The sequence below is a fragment of the Terrapene carolina genome, unplaced genomic scaffold (genome assembly GCF_002925995.2).
Source record: "Terrapene carolina triunguis isolate 2854851 unplaced genomic scaffold, T_m_triunguis-2.0 Scaffold132, whole genome shotgun sequence".
NCBI classification, from domain to species: domain Eukaryota; kingdom Metazoa; phylum Chordata; order Testudines; family Emydidae; genus Terrapene; species Terrapene triunguis.
The window spans coordinates 8,762,072-8,779,845 of record NW_020664483.1 but is presented as its reverse complement, the minus strand read 5'-3'; the positions used below and the strand labels follow the sequence as shown (position 1 = coordinate 8,779,845).

Genomic DNA, 17,774 nt, shown 5'->3' with positions numbered 1-17,774 from the left:
TCTATCATCACTAGTGGATCGACCTGATCTTTGTGCTATATTTCCTTGGATGAAAGAAGTAGGAATACATCTCTTGCTACTCCCAGTCACAACAGCTACAGTTGAGTGTTCTTTTTCATCACTGATAGAATTTTGCATTCTGAGAAAAGTCGCATTCTGCCTGATCATGTGAATGAAGTAATGACCATATCAATTGAAGGACTGGAAATACCGGACACACGAGAAGCCACCAAAGATGAATGCACTGCATTTGAGAAGTTCATTAACAGAGTTGTGCAAAATTACAGCAAGAAACCAAGAAGGATGTAGATGTAGTGCTTCATAGAAGGCTTGAGTAGCCAACTGTAATTTGTGTGATGATTTTTAAAACACGAGTTAAATCTAATAAAATGGTCGTGAAACATTTTTCAGTTTTTACTATGGTGCCATGCAGCCCACCTTCACCCTTATGGTCTCGCTCCTCGGCCTTCACCCCCCTGTAAATTCGAACATCTCCTCTAATTTCAATTCTTGGGGAAAACACTGATTGGAGCAGACTCCAGTATGGATGGAGGCAGATTGATGGGGCAGCAGCTTCACGTGTGTTAATTTAGCACATTTCATGAGCACTAAATTCATATACATCCAAAAGCATTTAGGCTCTGATCCAACTCCCATTGAAGTCAATGAGACTTTTTCCATTGATTTCAATAGATTTTTCATCAGACCCTTAATGAATTCCTATATTGACAGAAAGAAATGGCATCTCTTAAACATCAAACTGAGCTACAAGCTAGATGTGCAGACTTTCCTCAACTACTAGCTGCTGATTGTGCAGTGCTAACTGCTTGCCATCTTTTGTGTTTAGTTCTCTGACCGCACTTTAGCTTAATGCACTGGTTAATCTGGACATTAGAGGCAGGTAATACATCGTCTTAGGAATGAACATTCATTTGTAAGCGGAATGTGCTACTTATTTATTTTACAAAGCATATGACATATTTGCTCTGATGTTACAGATTTAAGCAAAATATCTGTGAGCTTAAAATACTTCACAGTGGTAGCTATTGTTTCCATTGGTAAGGACCTATACTTTCAGAATTCCTTTAAGGCTTCCTAGTTCTCTGCACCCTTCTGACTCCATTCAAACCTATTTCAAGGCCCATTTCTCACTCCCAGCCTAACACTCCTAGCTCTGCCTCTAACAAAACAATAAAATACTTTTTCAGGCTCTCAGAACTATTGCATTCTTCATCCCTGCCTGATTGTATCCATCAATGCTCCTGTAGGGTAAACTCTACTTGTAACTGACGTGGAAGCATTTTGTGGTACTTTCATATAAAAGATTCGATCGAAAAATAAAATGCATTAGATTCAACAGGCAAGGAATACAGCAGTATGGGAGTTAATCCTTACAACAAGTGGAGAAATGCTGTGCCCCAGAGTACAGCAAGTGAATTATTTTACATTCAACTCCAGATGTATTTCAGTATGCAAAAGTTACAGTCCTGTATAAGAGTCTGATCCAAAGCTCATACCAGTCAATGGGAGTCTGTCCATTGACTTCAATGGGCTTTAGACCAAGCTGTAAATCCTTTGCTTACAAAAGTTGTCCAACCTGAATTATAGACCAGAAACAGGAGTCAATATTCTCTCCACAGGGCTAGGTGAGTTTTACTTTACTCAGTGCATAAGACAGAATTGAATCCATCACAACAGTTGGGAAAACTGTGCATATAAAGACCAACAGTTTTTCCTTTAGCTTCGCAACCATATAACGTGCCTTGGGCGCAGGAGACATTAAAGCATCCACCATGGCATCTACAACTTCATGGCCTGTGGTGCACCCTTCCTTAAGTATGTTGTTGAAAAAGTCTGAACGTTCTTGCACATATTCTTTATTGTACACTGCCTTTTCCTCCTCACTGAGTTCATTCCAGATCTGCTCCGCATTGACTGGTGGCTGAACATTAGTTGAACGTGCGTAATTTCCTGGCTGAATAACACAAACCTAAAAGGAAAACAAAATTAGGAAATAACTATTAGACTATAATCAGCTGCTCTGAATTCAGTGAAATAATATGAGCCGTAGAGCTCAGGCCAGCTATGAGTTTTAAATTACAGTGTAGACTTACCCTGTAGGGCTAGATTGTGGCGTTTAGCCACAGCCTGTTGTAAGTGGCAGCACAGACCCAATGCAAGGCAAGGAGAACTGGACCTCACACTCATGATGTGTATGAGGTCACGCTGGCAGGGGCAGGATAGCACACTCTTCAAAAGGGCGTCCCTCAGACAAAACCATGTCTGGTTTTGTCTCAGTGCCGGACGGGGGACAAACCTTAGAAAAGCAGGACCATTTACTGGATGAATGGCCTGCCTAGCTACGGAGAGCACAAACAGTCATTAAAAACCTGCGGCTGGCATGTAAAGGTAATTATTAGAGAAATATATTTTTGAACATTAAAGTCCAAGCAAATAGAACAGCTAACCTCTTAAACTAAGCACTTCCACGCACTCAAGATTATCCTTAGCTAAGCAGTTCAAATCCTCATCGTGCCCTAGGTATTTCAAAGTGTATAATGCAAGTGATCTTATACTGTTTTCCAAAAGGGGGTGGCTGTTGAAACACAACAACAGCTTTTCCACAACCAAACTGCTGTGAGCAGTGCATACAGTTCGTCTTTGCTGTAGTAATTACTTCAGGGGGAACATTTAGTGAGCACTAAATGAGGATTTAAATGGAGGAATGATTCAAAGGAAAAAAGCTAGATGAGCTGTTCAGTGATCTAAGCTTTAGGTTTGGTCATTAGTGTTCCATCAGCAGAGGAGCCCTTGTCCAGGGGGTGTATATTTCACCTGTCACCATCAGCACAGCCCCTGGCAATCTAGTGGGGAGGGATGTCTCCTGCGCTCAGGTTTTCTACCAGAGGAGTGAACCTTTACCTCCTCCTGGAAACTCCAGAGGAGCTCTGTGAGTGAGACACACCAGGTCAATGTACTCCCTGGGCAACCTGGTCCCGCTCCCTTCTTATCCCACACCACTCACTTTTGAAGTCCTCATCCCCGCCAGCAGCGGCCCCACTGAAGGGAAGTTTTAGTTACTGTGTGTTGTTTCAACCTCTTCTTCTTGACAGGCACTGTATAAAACTCATGGAGAGAGACAGTTCCTGCCCCAGAGAACTTACAATGTAAACAGATGAGGCACACAAAGGATGGGAGGGGGAACACAGGGAAGGTGTCTTCCCAAGGGTTTGAGCATTGGCCTGCTAAACCCAGGGCTGTGAGTTCAATCCTTGAGGGGGGCATTTAGCGATCTGGGGCAAAAATCTGTCTGGGGATTGGTCCTGCTTTGAGCAGGGGGTTGGACTAGATGACCGCCTGAGGTCCCTTCCAACCCTGACATTCTATGATTCTGCACAAAGTCCCACATTGCTGGGGATAGAAGCCAGAGCACCCAACTCCCAAGCCAGTACCCTATCTGCTAGGCCACACTGGGGATCACATACCTAGAAACCAACATAAATCCTAGAAGAATCTGCATCTTAGACATCCTGGAATCAGAGGCTGGAATCCCAGGGTTGACTCGGCTCTTCATCTTTCCAGTGTTAATATACTCATTTACATGCCGTTTACTGGGAGGGGCTTTTAAAAATGACTTTTCACTAGAGTAAGAGTCTCCTTGGCCAAAATGTCCCTTTCCCCTCATCAATATGCAATATCCCTCTGCGTCAGCTGCTTGCTCCCCTCCCCCCCAGAAATAATGGCAGGTCAGTGATGTGTGTAGAGTTTCAGGAGGAAAGGTGCTATATAAATATAGAATACATCTTTCTTCCTGCAAAATTAATGGTTACTCCTGAAATATATAAACAGCTTTTGTGAGGGAAAAAAGCTGAATAAGTATCTTACCAGCACTCCAAACTTCTTCATTTCCAGTCTTAAGGCATCACAAAATTTTTCTATGGCTGCCTTGGTCATAGAGTAAATGCCATTCCCCAAAGTGAAGTATGCAGTAACACTAGACATAAAGACCATACGTCCTGGAGGGGGAAAAAACATTGTTCAAATGTTCAAATAACTTCATATTTAAATCCCTTGTTTTCCCTCATAATCTTTCCCTCATAACTGCCTTACTATGCAGCTAGGCTAAGATGTGCATTCCCAGCATAACCTTACTATATAGTATGTTCAGCTCTGTAGCTCAAAAAACCAACAGGACCGCCCAGAGGATTCAGGGGGCCTGGGGCAAAGCAATTTCGGGGGCCCCTTACAGAAAAATGTTGTAATACTATAGAATACTATATTTTCGTGGGGGCCCATGTGGGGCCCGGGGCCTGGGCCAAATTGCCCCACTTGCCTCCCCCTCTGGGCGGCCCTGAAAACCAAGCTTCCTCCAAAAGTCTCATTTTTTGGTTATTTGCAGGTGCTGAACCAGACTAAGTGTAATATAGTCACAACTTGCATCCTAACAGTTCTGAGCCAGTAAGTTCAGATATAAAGAGAGTAGCGTGAGGACATAAACGCAAAGAGCCATGCTTTAGCCAGCAACTAGAGAATTCCCTGACCCATGAAATTCCTACATTTATTAAGCTCCTTGGTGAAATATATCCTGGTCCTCTCTGGAAACTGTGGAAGACCAGGAATTGTATAACCACTCCACAGAGTGGAGGAAAGAGATTGCAGCAAAGCAACCCCTAAAATCAGTGGGTAAATAAAAGAAATAAAAATGAAGGGATTGTGCATCTAAAAGGAGGATTGTAGTAGGGGAGAGAGACAGTGTCTAATTATTCATCATGATGGATCTGATTTCACTGTAACACCAGTCAGGGCTGGCTCCAGGCACCAGCTTGCCAAGCAGGTGCTTGGGGCGGCCACTCCGGAGAGTGGCAGCACGTCCAGCTATTTGGCGTCAATTCAGCGGACGGTCCCTCACTCCCACTCGGAGCGAAGGACCTCCCGCCGAATTGCCGCCTCAGATCGCGGCTTTTTTTTTTTTTTTTTTTGTGCCGCTTGGGGCGGCAAAAACCCTGGAGCCGGCCCTGACACCAGTTTTATACCAGTGCAACTCCATTGACTTCAAAGAAGGTTAGCCCTGGAAAGTTAGTTTGATTTCCACTAATGTGTGTCTTCTCATTCCATTTGGCGGTGATTTCCATGGCTTGTGCCATTGTTATAATCATTTTATGATTTTTGGCAAATGTTTTTTGTCAAATGTCTACTGAAGTTCAAAGGTGTCCAGAACAAGAAATTGTGCTCTGGCCCATCTCAACAATTTACTCCTATAGTTCCACAAATAATTATACCATAGAACTAGAAATGTTTACATGTATGATGATACCTCAGGTATTGAGAAGTAGGATGGTCTTGTGGTTAAGGACTCAAGAGATCTGGGTTCAACTCCTGTGTCAGAGTCACTGGGTGACCTTGGCAAGCCACTTAATGTCTCTGTGCTTCAGAGCTCCCTTGTAACATGGGGATCACAGTACTTCCTTTTCCCTGCCTTGCCTATTTAGAATGTGAACTGTTCAGCTCAGGGATTGCATCTTAGGGCATGTCTGCACGGGCAGCGATCAATCCAGCGGGGGTCGATTTATCGTGTCTAGTATAGACACGATAAATCGACCGCCGATCGCTCTAGCGTCGACTTCGGTACTCCACCTCCATGAGAAATGCAAGGGGAATCGATGAGAGAGCATCTCCCGTCGACACACCGCAGTGAAGACACCACGGTAAGTAGATCTAAGTACGTCGACTTCAGCTACGTTATTCATGTAGCTGAAGTTGCGTAACTTAGATTGATCTCCCCCCGTAGTGTAGACCAGCCCAGAGTATGTGTATGTATGTACAGCACCCAAAACAATGGGGCTCTGATCTTGGTTGTGGCATCTAGGTGCTATTGTACTATGTACTGTGCCAGGAAGACACAATGGCCCAGGAACTTCAGGGCAGCCTGGCCACTCTGGGATCACTCTGCACTTCCTCTGCACAGGACCTATCTCCATTGGCCAGAATAAGAGGGCGCTGGGGTCAGACAAAATATAAGTTGTTACAATCGTGGCAGTGTTTCAGGAATAACGTCAATGGATTGCCATACCGTGCCTAAAGTTAAGCACATGCATAAAAGTCTTTGCAGGATCTGGGTGACAGAGTGTCAGCAGCGACATATCATAGGAGAGTGACCGTGTCCCACATGTTAGCAGTATAGCACTTCCATAGCTTCTAAAGAGGCACACGCAGTGCTGTGTTCTTGTGATATTCACATAACCTGGCCATTCGTTTTACAGTGTGTTAAGGGTTCATTACATTTTTTCCCATATATTGAAAAATCATAAGCAGTGTTACTAGGAGGCTGAAGAGCTGCATATTTGTGACTAAGGGATAAATGGTAGGATAAAAGCATCCATTTCTGGATCACAGGGTCCTTTCTAATATTTGTGTTACAGTAGCACCTCCAGACCTCAATCGAGACCTCATTGTGAGAGGCCCTGTACACACACATAGTAGGAGACAATCCCTGCCTCGAAGAGCTTAAGGCAAGACAGACAAAAGGTGGAAGAAAGGAAATATTATTATCCCCAATCTGTTCAATGGGGACAACAGAGACACAGAAAGATTAAGGGACCAGCCCTAAAACTCAGAGAACCTGTGGCAGAGCCAAAATTGAATTCAGATCTCCTGAGTCCTTCACAAGATCATGTTTCCTCCCAGAAGCAATGAACAGTAAAATAGTACAATCTAAATACCGGAACAAGCCCTTGCCCATGCTGCGTGTGTCCCAGTGCCAATGCGGACAGTCTCTTACACTCGAAGGAAGGCTGCTAACAACTAGCTTTAAGCATTTCCCTCTGTTTTCAATCACAGATATTGATGTCATTAATTCCTCATAAACTAAAACTAACTACTTTTTTCACCTTATACATCCTTGTCCTCTTGTCAGGATCAAGTTGTCCTCTCAGGTAACCTTCAGGAAATTGGACAACATACTGGTTTTGTTTCAGCTAACTATAGTAAACTAATTATTCTACAGCTGTAGATGACATTGGATTAGGATTACCCTTGTATTTCCTTAGAAGGGGAAGAAATGCCAACGTTGTCCTTATACACCCAAGGAGATTCACATCCACAAATTTTTCATATTTCTCCATAGGCAGCCACCCTGTCTCGCCGAATGTCGATATTCCAGCATTGTTCACCAGTCCCCAAAAACCTGAAGGGGGAAAAATTGTCTCCTGATTGCAACATATTTAACCGCCAGACAAACTGAACACAACACCCTCAGAGCCTTCAACAATGTTCCTAAAATGGGTGTGGTTTTGGTCTGTGCCTTTGAGGACTGAGCTTCCCAGACAGAGACTGGGCGCGGCGCTCTGAAACCCACTCCGTTGGAACTGACATAGAATAAAGCAGAACTCTTGCAAGCAGCTTATATAGCAAGTTACCAGTGAACACCACAATGAGAGCAATGTGAAATAAGTCCTTGGCTACATTATATTTTAGGTTTGTATTCATAAGCATGTGCACATTTTGCTTAAGAAAGGAACATAATTGTGGCCATTATCTGGACCCTATCAGCCTGTTAAGCACTATTTAATAATCATTCACTATATTGTCTCCTTAAGTTATTTATGAATAAAATGATCTAGGAGGCCACTTTCTGCTGCCAAAACAGCACACCAAGATATTTTAACTACATTAATCCTGCTATGTAACTTGGAGCACCTTTGTGAAAACAATATTAAGCAGACTAAAAGCCAAATGGTAACATTTTCGAAAGTGTCTAAGTAACTTAGGAGCGTAAATCCTATTTTAAAAAGTGATTTGGTATTTAGGAGCCCACACCCATTGAAAGTCAATGGACTAAGGCTTGGTCCACACTGGGGCAGGGGATCGATCTAGGAAACGCAACTTCAGCTACGAGAATAGCGTAGCTGAAGTCGACGTTTCCTAGATCGAACTAAGTTTACTTACTGCGGGTCCACGCGGTGCAGGCAAGCTCCCTCAGTGACAGCGCTTCCTCCTCTCGGAGAGCAGGAGTTCCGCAGTCAACGGGGGAGCGCTTCTGGGATCGATTTATCGCGTCCAGATGAGACGCGATAAATCGATCCCAGAAGATCGATCTCTACCCACCGAATCAGGCGGGTAGTGTGGACCTAGCCTTAGACTCCTAAGTCACTTTAAAAGATGGGACTGAGCCAAAGTTACTTAGTCATTTTTGAAAACATTACTCCAGATCCTGTCCTCAAATACTTGTTGCAGGTATTTCCAGGCTGACCAGCACTGTAATACCTGTGCAGTAGTTAAGAATCACATAGGGAGATCTGTATTGGACTCAATAACTGAGTTAGGTCAACATAATGTTGACCTAACTACAAGTGTCTACACAAAAATGTGGCTCCAATCGATATAACTTGCCCACTACACCGACTTAACAACTCCACCTCTACAAGAGGCGTAGCACTTACGTCGCTGTAGTTAGGTCAGTGTAGTTACTGCATGGCTTATATCGACTGTTGCTGCCTTTCAGACGCCATCCCACAATGCCCCAGAATGACAGTACAGTCGGTACAAGCACTCCTGGTAAGGACATGCACCGCCAGCACAAGGAGCGCAGTGTGGACATGCGAAAACGATTTAATCACTGTAGTGGCTGTACGTCAACGTAACTTAGGTCGACTTAATTTTGGAGTGTAGACTTCCCCTAAGTCTCTCCCAGGTTCGTCATCTTGGCTTACTGCTTACTGTGAGCCCCGCCTGGGGCCTTGCACATCGTTATCTGAAGGCAGCATTTGATACAAATGGTCAGTTTCCCATGCCCTGCACAGAATCAGTGAAAATGGGGTATTTGTAGGGGCTGGAGTGGGTAATGGAATCTTTCCTCTTAATCCTGACACAGGGTGCTGGGCATCTGCCTAGTTATCTATGGCTACAAGGCTGTAGCAGGGACCGCAGCCTGCTGCAACCACGCCAGCAAGGTTCCTGGCTAGGGGTGCAGCATCGCTCATGGACCTAATGGATATTATCACGCCTCTCCCCAGACCACCCCAGTGGAGCAGGCTCCAGGATCTCCTTACTCAGACTCTCCTCTTTCGCAGCTGCCTGTGCAAAGCCACTAGGCTGGTTTCACTAGATTTTGTCTGTCCAGATCTCCAGGCAGTGCTTGATCAGGATCTCAGCCAATGTCTAGCGAGCTCTCAGAAATTGCGCCCGCCTCCCCCCAGCCTTACACACACACACATTCACTTGAGCTCATGGCAGTTTCTGAGAGCTGGGTAGACATTGGGCAATGTACAGATTCTATCAGAAACAGAAGGATTGAAGCTGCAAACAGAATTAGAGGACTGAGGGGAGATTCTCACTAACACCGTGGTCGTTAAAATGGATTCTGAGGACAAAGATTAACAGATAAAGTAGAGGATCTGGAGGTTCACTTTAGGAGACCTCATTTCAGATTAGTGGGGCTTCCAGAAGGGGGAGTAGGCTCTCACAAGGACAAAGAAAAACTCCTATCCCTGCCACGTGAAATGATGTCTCTTTCATATAAAGAAGATACCCTGATGTTCTTTCTGATGTGAGGGTAGAAACAGAGAAAAAGATAACACAATTCACTCTGGTTTAAAAATATAGAAAATCTTATGGAGCTGGATACACACTCTGCAGTGTGGTACATTGCAAAGCTGCATATTCTTTACAACAAACCCAAATGTCTCGGCACATCTGTAAGAAGCTAAATAATTCCTTGACTCCTTGGAAAAGGTTACTGGGCAGTGAAGCCCACAGTCTGTCAATCTAAATAGCTCCCTGGATAGGAAACTGCACTCTAAATCCGCAAATGAAAATCCAAGATGAAAAGAGGGTGAAAAATGTGAAAAGCAAATAAAAAATGTGCTGTCTCTAGGTTTATTTCTCTTTTGCAATTTCAAATTTGATTATTTTTGAGATTCTCCAGGTTATGCATGAGCAGTCAGACAGGAAGGGAAATTTTATATGTGGAAGGGAATATTTATCCGCGGGTTTTATGGAATATAAAACCAAAGAACGTGTTACAAGATAGATGCCAATTGGGTTACTGGTTCTGTGAAATATATTGTTAGTAAATATTCTTGCTTCCTTATATGTATTGTGGTGTGTTGGCAATTCAGAATCCACTGAAAAAAGCAGTTATTAGAACTGGTTGAAAATTTTCATTTGAACTTTTTTTCTGATGAAAAATGGTCTTTTTTAAAACAAAATGTAACTGATTTTTTTTTTTTTAGTTTTCCAATGGAAATTTTTAATTTCCCCCCACTTCCCTGTTCTTTCCCTTTCCCCCCTCCCTTTCAGTGACAAAATAAAAAAAGGAGAAAAAGAAAAAAGGGGAGAGATAGGAAGAAAAAGCTGATTTATTTATTTCTGTGTGTGTATTTGTGTGGTTTCAAAAACTGAAAAATTTTAAAAATCATTTTTTATTTTTATTTTTATTTTTTTCATTTGAAACATGCTTCCCACTTTTCGTTCAGCTCTGCTCATTATGTTATAAATGGTTAAAGAGGGTGTTTCAGTAATGAAGGCTCTGTGTTATACCATCTTCCATAATGATGATGATGTTGATTACAGTAGAGTCTAGAAGCCCCAACCAAAATTGAGGCCCCATTGTTTTAAGTATTTTAGATATACAGTGTAAGTATTTTAAGTTTTAAGTATTTTAGATACAGAGTAACAGTCCCTTTCCTGAAGAGCTTACAATCTCAATAGATGTGACAGACAAAAGACACATTATTTCCCATTTTACAGATGAAGAACTGACACAAAGAGATCCAGTGCCTTGCCCAAGGTCACATGGGGAGTCTGTGGCAGGAATGGAACTAAACTCTCCGGAGTCCCAGACCAGTGCCTTAATCAGAAGAGCATCCTTCCAAGAATAGTTGGTGGTTTTGATTACATTGTTCTGTTGTCATGATTGCTATTGTTGCCAGGTTGCGTACATGCCTGCAGGCAAACTGGAAGAAAAATATGATAGCGTGGACCTATTTTGGTTAATAGATTCAGAAATATCGGATTCAAGAATGTTAAGGTATTTTCAAGGAATGTACACAGACAGAATAATCCAATCAAGTGGAAGAAAGTACTTAATCACCTGAAAAAATAGACCTGGACATTACAGCCCTGTGAGGAACACATCTTCCCTTATAAAAGACAACAATTATGGGAAAGGGAAGTTTATGCAACCACTTATAACAAGGAGGAAAAGAAGAGGGGTTAATTAAAAGAGGACTCTCCTTGTGAGTTGAGACGACTGTAAGGGGAACAGCTGGGAGACATCTTACTGCAGGGTATGTTTTTATGACAAGAGGGTTACTATAATAAATCAGAATTCTGATCCACAGCCCATTAAAGTCAATGGAAAGATGCCTATTGACTTCCGTGGCTTTAGATCAGGCTCTGAATGACACAACCTTCTCATACCTAAGCACGATGACAAGGCCTCTGACTAAATGTATTAAGGGAACCATCTACGTAGCAGGAAACATTAACTGGGTTCCTAGCCCTGAAAAAAAATAAAAGGGGGTAACAGACCCCTAGAATCCACAATTTTCAGAGAAATTGTCTAGGGAAAGCTACATACCCATGGAAAACGAGTTTCAGAAGCACCTGGTTTTATAGTCTAGAATAGACCATAGCTCAACAGAGAGAAACAATCTATGAAGAGAGAGAGTATCCAATCAAGTATTACCAGTAGTTTGGTATCTGATCTGGTACTGGTTTTGCTGAAGTATATCTTCCCATGGGTCCAGTAGCATTAGGCCCCACATAACACTATGTTACAAAAGGAGAACTGCCTTAAAAACTTGAGAAATGATATGTCAGAGAACATGGCAAACAAGGAACACAGTGCTGTAGTGATGATGTGTTATGGAAAGCTGCCAAAGAAATCCTGATGAGTGAACTGATGTTCAAAGGACATACAGCCTACAGAGAGACCCTAGAAAAGATGGGAAACATAGGTTAGAACTTGGGAAGAAGGAAGCTGCACCTCAATTCCCTATCTTCTGCTTGTCTTATCTATGTAGACCGTAAGGTCTTCAGAGCAGAGCCTGTCTCTTACCACGTGTATATATATGCCTAGCACAATGCGGCCCTGATGTTCTCTGGGGTCTCTAGGTGATACTGAAATACAAATAGTAATGGATGTTCTGCAGAAGGCCAAAGTGGAGGAAATATTATTTAGGGATGTAATAAACGCTAGAGGAAAACTGAATCAGCTCCTTAGAGAAAAAGAGTGAATAAATACTCCTTTTATGATAAAGGGAACAAAGATGACACAATATTGGCCTATCCGTTAGGAAAGGGGGCTCAGAAGACAGCTATTCGCCAGATCACGTCTGAAGGACAAATGTTTAGTGACTCAAAAAGATCCAACACCTCTTTCGTGCATACAACTGTATTCTTCACAGTATTAAGAGGGTCAGAAAATTCTTCAGCAATACTTAAAACTAGAAACTAGCTATCCTCGTCAGTTAGAATGGGAAACCTTAGGTGAACTTATTCTAATGCAAGATGTTTTCATAGACTTTAAGGTCAGAAGGGACCGTTATGATAATCTAGTCTGACCTCCGGCATCATACTGTCCAGAGAATTTCACCAAGGATTTCTGCATCAAGCCTAGTAACTTGTGGTTGAACAAGAGCGTATCTTTCAGAAAGATATCTGATCTTGATTTAAAGATTGGGTATAATATAGAATCCAGATCCCTTCGTAAACTGCTCCAATAGTTAATTACCTTCACTGTTAAAAATGTGCTCCTTTTTTTACCTCGAATTTGTCTAGTTTCAGCTTCCAGCCATTGGATCTTGTTACCCTCATCTGCTAGATAAAGAGCTCTCTGCTATCAGATATGTTCTCCCCGTGTAGGTACTTATAGGTCATGATTACACAGGTTAGATTTTTTCTGAATGAAAAGGTTTTTTTTGTAAAAAAACAAAAAGATGTACTTCTTTTTCAAAAATAGAAAAATGTGTGAAAAATGTGACTTTTTTTTTTAATTGCTTTTCCCAAAAAATACATTTGCAACATTTGTATCAAAATTTGTATCAAAACAGTTATCCAAATGGTTCACTAATTTAATTTTTTTTGTTTTGTTTTGTTGCTGAAAAACAAGTCACCTTCGGCCCAATTTTCCAAGGTGCAGAGCACCCGAAACTCCCACTGAAGTCTTTGTACTGAGGCAACCAAAATCTGTGGCCCCTTTGGAAGATTTGGCTGTAAGGTCATTATTACGCCTGGAATAATACTGCCTAGTCTGTGTCATTGCATATGGAATTCCGGGATCACAGTCCTTCTTAAGCAGGAGAAATTTAGTATAAAAAGCTATTGTATCTACCGGCACAAGCGAACAGGCTTCCAAACAGCTTGAGTTCCTGCTTGATCTGGATTTGTTTAACAGGCACTACATTTTGTCTGGAACTCTATGCAGCACTCAAAGTGCAGTACTGTACTTATCTAGTGGCTAAATAATATTTAGCCTAATGAGATGTAGAATTTTATCTATAATATTGTATATATTTTTAAAAGGCAAGGGAGATGAGGTTCTCATTTTTATGTTTCATTCATTTAGGCTCTGATTCTGCAACCCTTACTCACACTGAGTAGTGCTTACTCGGACAAGGAGTCCAACTGAAATCAACTAAGGTACATAGCTTTCATCAAGAGTCCCAAGGAGGTGAACGGTGTGAGTATGGGCTGCTGAGTTAGGCCCTTCTGAAATATTGGGCTAACCTGGGAGGTGCAGCGTCCCGTGGAGAGCATACATGCTCTGAGCTCCAGGTTGCACTGCAGAGGAAGTAATTGGTTATACCGCTTTAAGGAGCGCCTCATCCTATCGCCCCCCAAATCTGGCCCACCCTCTTACGGTGAGTTGTTCTAGGGAAATAGGAAGGAGGAAGCGAGCAACTCAGAAACAGTCTCTAAACCACTGCGTCCTCCCACACGCACAGTGTTAGAAATTCTAGGAGACTCTTATCCAGGCCTCACAAAGGAGGCAGGGTCCTTACTCTGTCCACCCACACAGGCATAGATGCTGGAACTAGAGGTCTGGGGGTGCTGCAGCACCCCCTCATTTGAAGTGGTTTACAAGGTTTACAGTTTGGTTCAGTGGCTCTCAGCACCCCCATGATACAAATTGTTCCAGCGCCCCTGCACACAGGACAATCATGAAAGGCGGGGAGAGCACCACCTAGCCCATTATAATTAAAGAGATGGATCACCACATCTTGGCTTGTTGAAGAAGCCCATGCAGGGAGGTTGCTAATGTCAATCCCACATACATCGGTTTCTCGGCTTTTGTTCCACTTGAAATGAAATGTTTTATGCCCCTATATTTTGCAAGCCACTAATAAGGCCTTTGGAATTCACTGTATTAAATCAGATATTAAATTAAGCCAATGGCTCCACTGTATGTAATGTTAATATACTCATAGGAGAAAGATTGCCTAGTAATTTAGAAGTAAAGTACATGCTGGTAGGATTTGTAAAACCACTTTACCTTTTGACTACCTGGTTTTCTCCATGGCACACTCAATAGCTGCTCAAACAGAGAGGTTGAGCAAAAAAGTGAAGGGCCATCATCAGATGTATAACACATACAAGATCCTGATTATGTATAATGTAATATAACAGAATAGGTATAACTGTCTCATTAAGGGCCTGGTCCAAAGCCCATTTAAGGCAAGAAGAGTCTTTCCACTGACTCTCTTAGGCTTTGGATCAGGCCTTAAAAGTCTAGATCAATTTAAGATAATGTATATATTATGATCTGGACATTCCGTGTAAATGAGCTGAATCAACAAGCATAATCCCTGGAAAATTCCCTTCCCTGCTGCCCCCATGAATCAGGCCTTGCAGTAAGAGTCTTTCATAATACCCCCAATTTGGCAAGCTAACCTTGTTAATCAAGATTTCGCTGAATAGATGCCAGCTACTGCTTTGGTATAAGGTACAACTAATTGCCCCTGAACAGGAGTTTCAGGGTGATGCTCCTTTAAGTCCCTGGGCTCTGTCTAGCCTATAAACACCCTTGGGATTCAGCTCTTGTTTCTAAAGCTGGGGAAAGAACCTAAAAGGGGAAGACTTAATCAGTTGAGGTCAGGATAACCCATAAATACACATACTTAATGAGAGGCTTCTGTGCTTTTGTTTACTTTCTATATTCTTGTTCCTTTCCACGACATATCCTAACAAGCTAGTCAAGAATGTGTCCTGCATTTCCATGGTTGTGTCATGTGCTTTATTCTTCATTATAACTTTTGTGTTAATGGAAATCATTTGTTCAGAATTACAAATGCACTTAACTTCTGTGGCAAAGTACTGAGTAAATGTATTGGGCTAAATCCATCCCTGATGCAACTCCATTGGCTTCAATGGGTAATAGAAGTGTTTACGCCTTGCAGAGTTAAGTCTATAAAGAGTTTTGCCTTGCGTGGCACATATTAATTCATGCATGGTTTGGATCCACTAAGTTCACTCATGGCAGTCTAACACTATTCTGATAGGATAAACAGGGATTTGTGCTGCTTGTGATTATTTTGGACAATATAATATACCCTAAGTTCATGTATTATGTGGGTGCTAATGGGCTGTCATCCCCTCACCAACTTTGTGCCCAACCATCCAGTTCTGCAGAGAAATCATTGTGGGCGCACTTGTGTTAGTACACAGCCCTGCTGAAATTAATGCAGCTCTGTGCAGGCAGAGGGGTCCTCCTGCATGGATCTCATTGCCCATGCTAGAGGGAAATTCGACCCTACTGCTGTGCAGGTGGGACAGGGAGCTGATCCAAGGAGGCTTCCAGTGCGCTCTTCCATCTCTAGCATGCCCACCTGACAACGCAATTCTGGTTACATGCTGTCCCTAATTTAAGGGAAATTGCCTCATTTTTGCTACCATGGGTAACATGTCCAATGAGGAGTGCAAATGAGCACATCTCCCCTCCGCTCCCTTTGGTGTCAGGTCAGCCATTCACACTGTATACGGCTTAGACTTTACATTTGCTTTTCAATATCCATCCCAAATCTGACCAAGTCCTAATGCACTAGCTTTATCAAACAAAACGTTAGAATGATAAATAATTGGTCATTCTTGGTACAAGAGCCTTCTTCCCTGCAGCTTTCCTGCATTTATTCACCTCTTTTCAAATCACGCCCGAAACTACTTTTTTTTCTCTTGCTTGTACATCTTAATTTGGTCTCCTCCCCATTATTACTTGTGATTAGATCTCTGCAAAATACTCACAAAGAAACCCCCAGACAAGCAACACTTGGTGGGTTTCCTTTTTCATTACAAACTTGAAGTTTAGTCAGGATTCATTGGCAGGCTCATACTTGTAAACTCTTTGGGGAAGGGATTGTCTTTTTATTCGGTGTCTGCACAACACCTCGCACAAGGGGTCCTGGGTCCATGTAGGGCCTCCTAGGTGCTGCCACAGGACAAATTAACAACAGTTTGGGTTGGTTTATGGCTAAGTCTCAAAAAATAGGTGATAGTCAGTAGTCCCAGCTGAATTTTTGGTTCAGATTTTTGGGTTCTTCCCAACCCAAATCTCAAAGCTCAAACCCCAGGAGCGCAAACCCCAAGCTGTCAAACCTCAGAAGAAAGATTTCATGAACCTCTGTCCCCAGCAGCATCTATTCAGCACCTAACCCAGCACATGTCGTAATCAGCTCTGTCAAATGGTTGGACACAGCAGGGTTATGAAATTCCCCAGACAAAAGGGGTATGAACTAGCAGAGCAGGTTGGAACATCAGGGGAACTTTGTTTACAATTTTGTTTCCATTGATATTTGATGGCCAGATCAATACATTTTACTGATGAAGCCCCAGAGCAAACTTGGGGCTGGACAAGAGACAAAGGCAGCAGGGTCCCTGCCCCAAGGAGTTTACAACACATGAAGGTTTATTGATGATCATCTATTTTTGCCCCCTGGTTGAACTCTCAGACCTGAGTCTAGGACCACATCCTGCTCCTACACCGGAGCAAACGCTGCTCCGGGTATACTCCAGTGTCCCGAGCTCCTGCACCCATTGCTTGGCCCCGGTGCAGAGGGTGAGGCTGCCCTGGGTGGCTGCTGTCTCTGGGAAGGGTCTTTGGCAGGTGGCAGCCGGGGGCAGAGGACAGGAGCCCGGAGCTGGGCAGTGCCGTGTGAACGCGCTGCCTTCGGAGTAAGGGGTGGGCGCGGGATGCTCTCACCTGTCTCCGGCAGGTTGCTCAGCACCATCTCCTTGGCCGCGGCCACGTCCCGCTCCCGGGTGACATCCAGCGGCAGCACCCGCAGGCGGCCGGAGCCGGAGGCGGCTTCCCGCAGCAGCCGCTGCGCCCCTTCCCCGCCCGGGCAGAGGCAGCCGGCGAAGACGGTGAAGCCCAGGCGGTGCAGGCGCAGCGCCAGCAGGTGCCCGAAGCCGCTGTCGCAGCCGGTGATGAGCACCGCCCGGCCGGCGGGCGGCAGCGCTGCCGGCCGCGGGAGCCGGGCCAGCCGCGCCAGGGGCAGGACCACCAGCAGCAGGAGCAGGAGCAGAGCGAGCGCTTCCCACATGGTGGCTGCGCCTCCCCCAGCTCGGCTCGGTCTGGCTCGGGGCGCTGCACAGCGCAGCAGCGGGCTCCAAACTTTTTTGAGCTGTGCAGTAAAAAAAAAAAAATTGAGCCCGCAGCCTCTGCCGAAGCAAAAACAACAACCACAACAACAACAAAACCGGGACTCCTGCCGAAGCGGCGCTCCCCCTGGCGCACCCCCAAGCCTCCACTTTGGAGACCACTGCGCTAGAGAGAAATC

The 17,774-nt window shown here is 43.7% G+C and overlaps 1 protein-coding gene across 1 annotated transcript; it reads right to left on the bottom strand.

Moving 5' to 3' along the window:
• Positions 1-1,642: 1,642 nt before the first annotated feature.
• On the bottom strand, positions 1,643-17,537 carry LOC112114770 (D-beta-hydroxybutyrate dehydrogenase, mitochondrial-like). Its single transcript, XM_024211638.1, has 4 exons — positions 17,195-17,537; positions 7,031-7,183; positions 3,886-4,016; positions 1,643-1,990 (listed from the first exon to the last, which is right to left on the bottom strand). The coding sequence occupies exons 1-4, from the start codon at positions 17,535-17,537 to the stop codon at positions 1,643-1,645; spliced, it is 975 nt and encodes a 324-aa protein (XP_024067406.1).
• Positions 17,538-17,774: the final 237 nt, after the last annotated feature.